An 11,329-nucleotide genomic window follows, 5' to 3' on the forward strand; every position below is an offset into this window, starting at 1 on the left:
TCTTTGTTTTTAGAAAACATGGCAGAAGCAATTCCTACAGCCTGTTTGAGATGTACAGATGGCCAAAAACATATGTGGAACATCTTCTTGAATGGTTTAAAGAAATATTATCCCACTGAATATTTGGCGTTTCAACGGAAATATGACCGGAGTAATATATTCTTAGACGAGTTGATGGAAGCCGTGAAGGATTATTAATTTAAAGATCATCCTCCAGATTTATAGATTTTATTAATATATGTATATTTTTTAATCAAATACCGATACAATTATTAATATTAAATAAAATATAAAAACAAATAAATTTTTCTTTCCTGTGGTAGTGAAACATTAATGTTGGCAACATTTCCTCGCTGTATTGCGATACTTATTCTTTAAGAGAGATAAGCACCAGTTCAAAGGTTACCTTACCGTCTCCGAGGCTCCCACTAAAATTTTTGATTAGTGCTCGTGACATTGTACCATAATATGATAAATTATTATAATCACTAAATAAAGGGTACATTTTATAAAAAAAGAACAGATTTTCATAATTTTTTCTTTAATTTTGCTCTTTTACCTATTTATTTAATAGAACAGCAAATGTGCAGCAGGCAATTCTATTGTTAAGTGATACCGCCGCCCACTCTTAATAATAATAATAATAATTTTATTCATCAGACAAATACAGTCCATTGATTGATTGGTAAGTTAATTTCAGAGGGCTCCCGAGTGCCTTGTCGGCCTTTTAACAATTGGTATGCTCTTTTCTTGAAAGACCTAAAGTCCAATTGGTCCTGGAATACTTTAGTGGGTAGCTAGTTCCACATAATGTTGGTACGCGGCAAAAACTGCCTTAAGAAACGCTCAGTTGTGGAACTGCGTGGTGGTGGGATTTTGAATTCTGCCTCGACCTCCGATGATGAAACTCAATTGCAGGTATTAATCCAAACAACTCCTCTGAACACTGTCCACGGTAAATGCAGTATAAGATGCAGAGAGATCTCAGATCTCTACCCAACGCCAAGGGATCAAGCCGCTTAGAAAGTGGCTGGTACTGGGGTGCCAATAAGTAAGAATAGTTTTCAGATAATGCCGTCTCACATCTCACGTGAATTATAATCGGCAGTAAAGTCGAAATTTTACGTCTAATTAAAACTTGGTCTTTCCTCGACGATTTTCCTCGATGATTTAGCAATTTTTGAGCAAAGTTAAAAGTTCTATATAAATATCCTATACCGATAGACATAAATTGTCCTATCATATTGCACAATTTATGTCTTTCGGTATAGAGAAATTATATCCATAAATAAGTATTAAGCATAATAAAATAAAAAGAAATGTTTGTTACAGGAGACCCGTTTCCAATTTAAACCTCTATTTCAATAATTAAACAATGTTAACACTTAAAAGAGATATAAAGATGGCAAAAAATGTAGGTACAATAGGGCAAATTGGTTGTACATTCGCTTTTTTCAAATACCCAAAATAAAATTGGTATTGACGAAACCTTGAATGTATGCTGATAATAGAACTAAGCTGTACCTTGTCTTTATTTGTAGCAATAAAATTATAATTTTTATCTCAGAACCGATTTTTCGGCGCATTTTTGACCATGTCTTGTCTCCTACAGACATGGATCGAAACGAACGAACGATAATATCCTTTATTATGAAAGTCTTTGCTTAAGTTTTTTTTTTATTGTAAATTATTAGTATTTTTAAATGACGTCTCGGATACCCGTGGAGGTCGATATAGAGGTCTGGAGGTCTCAGGCCACAAAGTAGGCTGGACCAGGCCCCCGAATATTTTCCAAATGAAATGAAAATAAAAATTCAGTCGAGTTTTTCAATCAATTCATTCAACTATCAAAGTCCAATTTAGGTTTCTATATTTCTATAAATATTGATATAACTAGGGTTGCCTGGAAGAGATCGCTTATTAGCGATAAGGCCGCCCGTTGCATCCCTTATAATTTTTTTGTATTGTGTTTCATTCTTTTTTTTTGCAACGAAGTGTAAATAAATTAAAAAAAAAAATAACATTAAAGGTTTGGAATAAAACATTCTCCTGATTTACACAAGTAGGTACACATTGTATGTATGAAATATCGTCATAACGTACCTACATGTTTAGATTAGGTACTTGTGAAGCATTTTATTTTATCTGTCATAACTATTACTTTTTATAAACTAATTTATCTTCAAATAAAAAAAAAAGATATGTTAATATTAATTAGCTCTATGTTTTAATTTCGCACTCTTCATTTCTGAAGGTCGTTTTAGTGGCGCCGCATAATTTTCTCCAATCTCCCCTGCCTTCGGCCAGCCTCTGCGCCTGGGTGATGGTAAGACCTTTAAGGGTCTTTACTTGATCGGTCCAGCAAGTAGGTGTTCGGCCTCGAGGTCAGGTTTTTTGCCAGTTGCCCTTTGCCAGTCACGATAAGTTTTTCAAAACTTTCTGGATCCCTGCCTCAAATAGGTTTAATTTTTTTTTTCAGTTACTTAAACAGTGTGTAAAATGTAAAAGTTTATCATAAAATGAATTAATTATTATATTACTCTTTTATTAATCCATAAAAGAAAAGGCTAATTTTTAAACTTAACTCAGCAAAGTAATTTACGCCGTATATATATTTAGTATCATTTTGAAAATTTAAGATATCTATCCATCCTGTTTAGTTTAAATCCTTAGACTAAAGCCAGAATGAAACAGCACGGAATGGATGGGGCTAACGGATTGCACTTGTGAAACAGCCTCTATCATAGGTAATTTTTGCAGTGAACGATGCGGTTTTTTTTTTTTTTTTTTAAACATATATTAATATTATCGTTTTCTTTTGACTAAATTGTACTAATTATTGTATTAAAATATAATTCAGCGTTACCACCCTATATCTAGGCCTCAGAATATAAGCCTTTCCAGACCTGTTTAGTAGACAAGGTAGTCTCACAGGGTAGGTAATCATGCCATTACGGATAGTAGTTTGTTATTGAGGCGCAAATTATTAGGCGCAGTTTTATATTTTCACTTCAGCATACTTACAGATTTATTAGGATAAAATTATATTAAAAATGTATACAGTGTAAACTTAATATATACAAAAAAAAACGTGGCGTTACATCCTTTGGTCTTGCCCACAGCTTTCTGGGTCCGTTTTGTGATAAATGATAGTACAAAATTGCATGCAATGCACCATGACGGTAGGTCAATCTATAAAATGGAATTTGCGGCACTTAACATTAGTATTATTAAATCGTTTTTACATTACATAAAACATACATGTGAGTTTTTAATATTCTTCGCCATTTAGCTACACTATTTACTCATATAACAAGAAACAATATTAAATTTAAATTAAAAAATTACTTTATAAATCAAACAATTACAAATTATGCATAACAAAAATAAGACATCGTCATTTAATTCATATTCGAATATTGGAACACATCCTGTATTCGAATGAGAATTCTCGTCAAGAACAGGTTTCTTGCATCGGCTAACTGAGGAGCGTCAATGTTTCAATTGGTTTATTACGTTGTTCGTGCAATTTTGATGGTTTAATGGTAAAAATGTTATATTGTATAGTATGTCACTGGCCTATGTATGTAATAAGTTAATTATTTAAATATGTTCGACGACCTGGTGGACAGAAAAACTGTGTCCAGTTTGTGTTTCCACCACACCAACTACTTTCTATATAAGATCATGTATATGATAAATAAATAAATAAAAAAAATTAAAAAAATTTGGTGTGAGTGGGCAATGCAAGCGCGAGTCGAGATCGTTCATTCGAGGTCTCATGGAATTAAGAATATTGCAATCTCGAGTTGTTTTCGAAAAACAATTGTTTAAATCGAACAAAAGACAATGAAAACTGGTAAGATGTGTTTATGAGATTAATTAAGATACGAAATTATTTGAACTATTATTTATTAACATTATTTATAATAAGTCACGAAACATATCCATTATTTATTTTAATACAAGCCCAGTGGTAAATAAAAGTTATTTCCAGACAATTACTTCTATCTACCTATATTATATACATATATATACGAGCGATTTTGGAAAAACTTCTTATGAAGTAAGAGCAGTGTTGGCCTAGTGGCTTCAGCGTGCGACTCTCATACCTGAGGTCGTAGGTTCGAATCCCGGCTGTGCACCATTGGACTTTCTTTCTATGTGCGCATTTAACATTTGCTCGAACGGTGAAGGAAAACATAGTGAGGAAACCGACATGTCTTAGACCCAAAAAGTCGACGGCGTGTGTCAGGCACTGGAGGCTGATCACCTACTTGCCTATTAGATTTAAAAATGATCATGAAACAGATTCAAAAATCTGAGGCCAAGACCTAAAGAGGTGGTAGCGCCACTGATTTATTTTATTTCTTATGAAGCAAAGAGTATTGAGAGATAAGGGGCATCTTATGCAAGTCGCCATGTACCTACTTTCTGAAAATGCCCTGTCAGACTGAACACTATTATAAGCAAACTGTAAAAATATTTCATTTGCGCCCACAAGTAAAGATTTATCAAAATTCAAATTCAAATTCAAAAATCATTTATTCACGTAGGTAAACACAATGTACACTTGTGATTCGACATTAAAGAAATAAATATTAATGCTTCTAATTTTACATTTACTGCCAGTTCTCAAATCAAGGGCGTAGAACGGAAGAGAAGAACTGGCAATAAACTCTCCGCCACTCTTTTTAATCGCCATGTTTTTTTTTTACACAACGTTTGTAAGGAGCTTCTTCTGCTGCCTGCTTCTTTATCTTTTTTATGACTGACTATTCTAAATACGCAGAAACACGTGTATTTTTACCTGCTCTCCGAGTTTCTTCTAATTCTTAAGTGTTGGTTTTTAAAGCAGTAGCCCGAGTATGGGTAATGTTTACAATTCCTCATATGAATAGTGGACCACCACCAAAGCAAAGATTAGTCTATAAAGAGGAATATCTATCAGCATATGTCAAAAGGTCACAGATTCACAAAGTATTGAAGTGTATGAACTACTTTTATCAAAATTGCAAACAATTTTTATTTCTTGTTGCGCTGACGTTGAATATTACCATTACATTTTATATTATGCATACTTGTATTGCAAATTGTTATGAAGAATGATCGAATTAAGGTCACAGTAATGGACAAATAGCTCGGTATCATATATGGACGATATCATAATTTTGATCACAAAGAAGGGTCTTTGTATATTCTAAAGGCAAAGTCAAATCATTTATTCCCAACCTAAAATGGCACTTTTGAACGTTAAATAAAATATAAAGATGATTCTAGTTGCCCCTACCAAAAGGTAGTTTCGTGTGGAGGAGAATGGGCAAGAAACTCCACACTCTTTTAAAATTGGTTTTACAATATTTTGTATACATTAGTTAAATAATTATATGTGAAAACAATGTAGTCCTAGAATAAAACTACTATACTAAAATAGGCACAAAGTATTACTTACAAATTAAGCAATGCAGCGCAGTATAGGCCAATTATTGTATTGTTAGTATACATTTTCCTCACATATTTACAAAAATGTATCGAAACCGTAAAAAACAACAATAAAACAGTGTGTGAGATAAAAATTAAATAATTAAAGTTTGTAGTATTATAAAATAAAAAATAACAAAAATTAATTTATTGCGTTCATATGCTGTCCAAACAAAACCTATGGTGGGTACCATAGGTTGTGGTGGTACCAATGGTGGAAGCTGACAATCACGCTCCCTGGAATGCCTTCAAGGATTTTTGTGAGGCCATCATGACTCAAAAAGAGAATGCGCAAACAGAAAGAAAACGACGACCGGGGCAGGGACGCCGTGCTATCTTACGTCTGCCTTAAAAAAAGTTTTGAAGAATTGTGCGTGGCAGGAGTCACGATGTGTGACATTCGCGTTTGGCGGGGTTAAGGATAGGGCTCAGCTGTTACCTGTCTCGGTGTTGCCGAGCTCATCCGTCAGGTTTAAGTGGGTAGTGTTATAAATTAAGTTTTATGTATTATTAATCCCGGCTAGAGCAAAACGCTGGAGAGATATATAATAATAATACCTAGGTGATAAAAGGGCCTGGAATGAGTGCTAGACAGGCTACTTCTAATTAATGTGCGATATTTGTTTGAAAATAAGTGTTGTTTGATGATTTGCTATTTTGAAAGAGTACCGAGAGTGTTTTACGCCTGCTTTTTCTTTCGGCCTACACCCTCTGTCTTCTTTGCCGATGAGTACAGATGTCTACCGATTCAAATTTAGTGACGTGGAATAAGTGATAATATCAAAATAAACAAATTTTATTTTTATTTATTTTAAAATAACAGCCCGTTTAATTTTCAGCTATTACAAAAAATACAGCTCAAATTTCATACAATTTGTAATTTTATTTTTTATTTTTCAGTACCTACCCTCGATCGGAACCCCTACACTGGCCAACTCTAGCTTTTTCCAACTTTGTACTGTCATGACTTTCTTTCTCCAAACGCTTCCTGCTACCGCTTCTATTTCTTCTATCCACATTTTTTTGGGGCACCATATGGGATATGCGTTACAGCATTTCCTGACGTGAAAAAAAACAAACTATAAAGTAGTTAGCGATGTATGTTTGTATTATGGTTAAATTACCTATTTAGGAAGTATTTCTTTTATTTACCAAAACCTAACTATAGATGGCATTTGCAACAAATCATTAGGAATACACATTATAGACCAGTGCAGATAGCCTTTAAAAATAATAAAAAGTGAAAAAAATTACAGTAGGATGAAACCCATTAGAAAAGCAGGGGAATATGATCAAAATGAAAGGAAAAATAAATTACGGTCGATCTGAGGTCGGGAAGGGGAAGGGGGGCAAGGTTTAAGGGTAAAAAAGGGTTTATCTCGATTTCCGGCAAAACTAAAAGTCCTATCGAAGAAAACTTAATGGCAAAGTTGTAGGTCATAAAAAGATCTACAACTTTTGTATTCACACATTTTTCACATAAACTCAAAATTTATGTGAAATATTAAAAAAACCAACTTTTTGGTTTTTATTTCTATCTTGTACAAAAAATAATTTTTTTAAACGAAATTTGGTGAAAACTTACCTTATTATGTCCCAAATATACTGTAATTTATTTGATTAAAAATATTTATTTTTTCACCTTATTTTGAATTAATATCGAAAAAACACCCTAATTTTCAATCGAAAATTCTGACGTCATAATTTCAGCTTTTTTCAAAAAGTTGGTGTACTTTCAGTTCGTTGAAATCTCTACTTTCCTGTGGTAAAAAAATATATATATATTACCATAGTAAATCTTCTCAGAAAATGCAAAAAATCGTATGCAGTAACGCCCAGACCCGTCATCCCCTTCCCTACTTCGAATTCGACGTAAAATGATGCGTAGTTTTGTCAACAAATGTCACCACATGCCGTGTGCATTCGTAAAATTAATTAATTTATTTATTGTTATTCGATAACTTATCCGATATTTTATTACTTATTCTGCTATTCGGAGTGAAGAAAAATCCATCAAAAAAGACATAACTAACATCGGTCCAGCCGATCTCGAGTTATAAGTGTTGTAACAAACACGACTTTCTTTTATATATAGATTATTAGTATGAATGGTGTTGGAAGGTCGTGATGCTGTCCACTTATAATTGTCTATGATGCACTGCATTTGTATTTGGATTATGTTCTTTTATTTTAATGTGCGGTGTCATTTTATTATAATGTATTATATTTTCTCATACAAGTAAACACAATGTTTTTAAGTATTGTTTGCGTTTTAATTAATTGCTTTAGCCTATCAGTTAATATTCTTATTATTGTTAAATTTATTGACTTATTTTACCTTAATTTGTATGGAATAATGGGATCCTTAATTATTTACATTTTCCTTGTACTTGCGTTAATATGCAAATTGGACCAATATCCTTTAAATAGAAATAAATGCCATAACATATAAACACGTTGTATAATAAAGCGATTAAATTTTAGCCTTTAATTGTTTTATTTTCAACACACAAATGTACAGAGTTTACGATATTCGTAAGCTACATACTTATAAAAAAAAATGATTAAAAACTGAGAAATGGAAAACTAAAACCAATTTTTTAAGTTTGGTTCCTGTGCTAATGAACCTTTAATGATATTCGCCGGTACTATCTATCAGGTGCCAACTTAAATCTTTAATTTTCGCCTGTGCACTTGAAGTCTCTCCTGAGTTGATTGATTTTAGTTAGTAGAGTCTACTCCAAAGGGAAAAAATCAAAGTTGTGTGTAAACACCACTGATACCAGCCTTGCGCAGCGCAGCCTAATAATAATAATAATAATTTATTTATTGCAAGAATGTGGTACAAAATGTTAAGGTGATACAATCGTAAATCGTTCGCATATTCTGCCACACACTGGCTGATACGAGCGCGACCGCCGCTGCGAAAACCGCTGTGCGAGTTCGAAAAGTGAGTTACAGAATCGCAGGGCTGTAGCTACTGGTTCATATTAAAAAAGAAAAATTAAGTTAAATAGTCTTCTTATCGAGAAATCTATATAACATACTACGCTGCGACCTAACACAGATGAACCCGCGTTGAACGGCTTATATAAACCGTTTTCTTAATTAAAAAGAAAAAACACACGAATAGGGAATAATAATTTATTGTCACTAATCAATAATCCTTAACAGCCTCCATGAAGTTGTCCAAGTAGATTCCTTGAGGGTCGTATTTCTTCAAGAAGCCATCGTAATCCTCTGGTATTTTCGAGAGGAGACCGCGGAGGTATGTATGGGCCAAATGCTTCTGGGCGTCGTTACAACGGCCGCAAGCGTGAGGGAAAGCTTGAGGAATTATCACTAAAATCAAATTAATAAAATATATATATTTAGAGACATTTTTTATACATACACTGCCCCCGCGGACTTCGTTTCTCCTTAATGTGATTTTACTTAGCCTGCCTACTTTTTTTAGTACCTACATGGAACATTTTGCTGCTACCCCGGAAACTGTTCGGTTTTTACTGAATGAAACATTTTTTGGTTGTTCTGTGAATTTTTCTCTGTATAAACCTCAGAGTTCAAGTCATAAGTTTTTAATTAGTGAATGAGGGGTGAAAAAAATGTATTTTTACAAATAAAAACCAAACAATTTTTAAAAACAAATTAAAATATTGTTTTTGGGATGGACACCCCTTATCACTTAGTGGGTTGAAAAATAGATAGTAGCCGATTCTCAAACTTGCAAAATGCATAAAAAAAACTCATAAGAATTGGTCGAGCCGTTTCGAATGTTCGTTCCCATGAACATTGTGACATCAGAATTTTATATATCAGATGTAACAGGAGGCCATCGGGCAGGAGGCTCATCTAATGTTAAGTAATACTGCCGTCCATAGACACTTACAGGGGCCTTGCAAGTGCGTTAAATTTGTGGATTCCATGACAAGGGATTCATTCCATTGCAAACCACGTAAGTTAAATTTCGTTTCTTTGGATCTCGTCGTTGTTCTTTGCTAGGGAATCGATTCGACGAAATTCTTATTGCAATAAATCGTGCCGTGGTTCGTGGTACCTAATGTGGATATTTAATTTAAATTTTTCTATTTATTAATTAATTAATATTATTATTACAAGGTTAAGAAAATTGTAAATACTAAGAATAAAGAATATTTTTATCTAAATTATACACTTCACAGAACACAATTCACGCTTCAAAACAATTTACTAACGATTTTAATTTCGACTTATGCCATCGAAAAATAAAGACGGAAAACAGATTTACTTACATTTGTAACTCTGAGCTACAGGATCACAAGGGCCTTTATCCAAGAAGCAGTCAGTCATGGCTTTTAGCTTCGCTGGATCGTTTATCACCGCCTCCATATCAAGATTATCATCAGCAGTCGAAAAGAAATCAATCGTATCGGCTGATGCAGCAGCGCCCACAACCGCCAATAGCAAAATGATTTTCATCTTGAATGGGTTAACCTATTAAAAAAATTCAGTATTTGAAGATATGACGATGTCATAGCTTTCATTATTTCCATATTCCTTACCCATTTCATCATAATACCTTTCCATGGGCTATGCGAATGGAAGTATTAAATTTAATGAATCGAAATAATTAAATTATAACTTAAACTCAAATAGGAATCTAGACTTATGTCTTAAATCTATAATATGTTTTAATTGTTGCTTTTTAGGTATATGTTACATGATCATTTGACAATCTCATAGACAAGTTGCTTCACCGTTCGAGCGAATTTTAAATACGCACATAGAATGAAAGTCTATTAGTGCACATCAGGGATTCGAACCTACCTCAGAGATGAGAGACCACCAGTCCAACACTGCTCAAAATAGTAAGAACCCGAATAATATTGTGTATGTTAATAATTAAAACACTTACCACGGTAACTATTGAAACACAATTATTATTTTAGAAAATACATGCTTTTATATATATTTCACTACTACGTTAATTACAGTATTTAAGCTAAATCGGCGAATTCCATTGAAACACCTAAACGTGATTATGGAGAATATTAAGTGCTAACACTGCAAATCTAATGAAACAATTGTCATGTTTATTTTAATAAAAACATCTTCATGTAAAATTTATTCAAACTAATTTCTAACTTAGATCATACAACTATAGGTGAGGTCATTCCGAATAATATTTTTTCAGAGAAGGATAGATTCTAGGACCTGCATGTTACATTCTATTTGCGTCACCCCAAGCCTAAAGCAATGGTTTTTTATATAATTTAATTCTCATTTTGTTAGTTATTAAATGTTTACAAAAATTCTGTAAACATTAAGATATTTATTTAAATGGTCCTATATCATTTAGATTTTAATTAACGTTATTTTATTTTTATTACTTAATGTTATTTTGCCGTTTATGGACTAAAATAAACACACATTAACAGCAAGTAATGAAAAAAGGTATTTTTTTTTTTTTTTTTTTTAAATATATTTATTCACAAAAAAGTTACACCTTAAATCAAACCATGCCCCGCAAAACTGCTTACGCAGTTTGACTGCAGGTAACTCGCCTTAAATAAACATAACTTCTAAATCACTAAATTACTAACACTGCTACTACAACTAATACTAATACACTTAATTTACTTATAGGTTACAGCATATTTAACAAATGGTTTTTTAATAAACCTCTAAATTTATCCAATGAAGTCTCACGTCTTATGTCCTCGGGTAAACTATTGAGCAAGTATGGAATCCGCTTCTTCAACGTTCTATCTCCATAATAATTTTGCACCATGGGTATTTCAAATTTACCTTTGGACATTGACCTTGTGTCAGTTATATGATGCACCAAACTAGTAAAACGATCCTGCTT

The 11,329-nt window shown here is 32.9% G+C and overlaps 1 protein-coding gene across 1 annotated transcript; it reads right to left on the minus strand.

The window, feature by feature from the left end:
* Positions 1 to 8,609: 8,609 nt before the first annotated feature.
* On the minus strand, positions 8,610 to 10,484 carry LOC125060584 (allergen Tha p 1-like). The gene is made up of 3 exons (XM_047665526.1): positions 10,376 to 10,484; positions 9,753 to 9,954; positions 8,610 to 8,823 (listed from the first exon to the last, which is right to left on the minus strand). Exons 2-3 carry the CDS (start codon positions 9,937 to 9,939, stop codon positions 8,639 to 8,641), a joined length of 372 nt encoding a protein of 123 aa, XP_047521482.1. The 5' UTR covers positions 9,940 to 9,954; positions 10,376 to 10,484; the 3' UTR covers positions 8,610 to 8,638.
* Positions 10,485 to 11,329: the final 845 nt, after the last annotated feature.

The sequence above is a fragment of the Pieris napi genome, chromosome 2 (assembly GCF_905475465.1).
Source record: "Pieris napi chromosome 2, ilPieNapi1.2, whole genome shotgun sequence".
Classification (NCBI taxonomy): Eukaryota; Metazoa; Arthropoda; class Insecta; order Lepidoptera; family Pieridae; genus Pieris; species Pieris napi.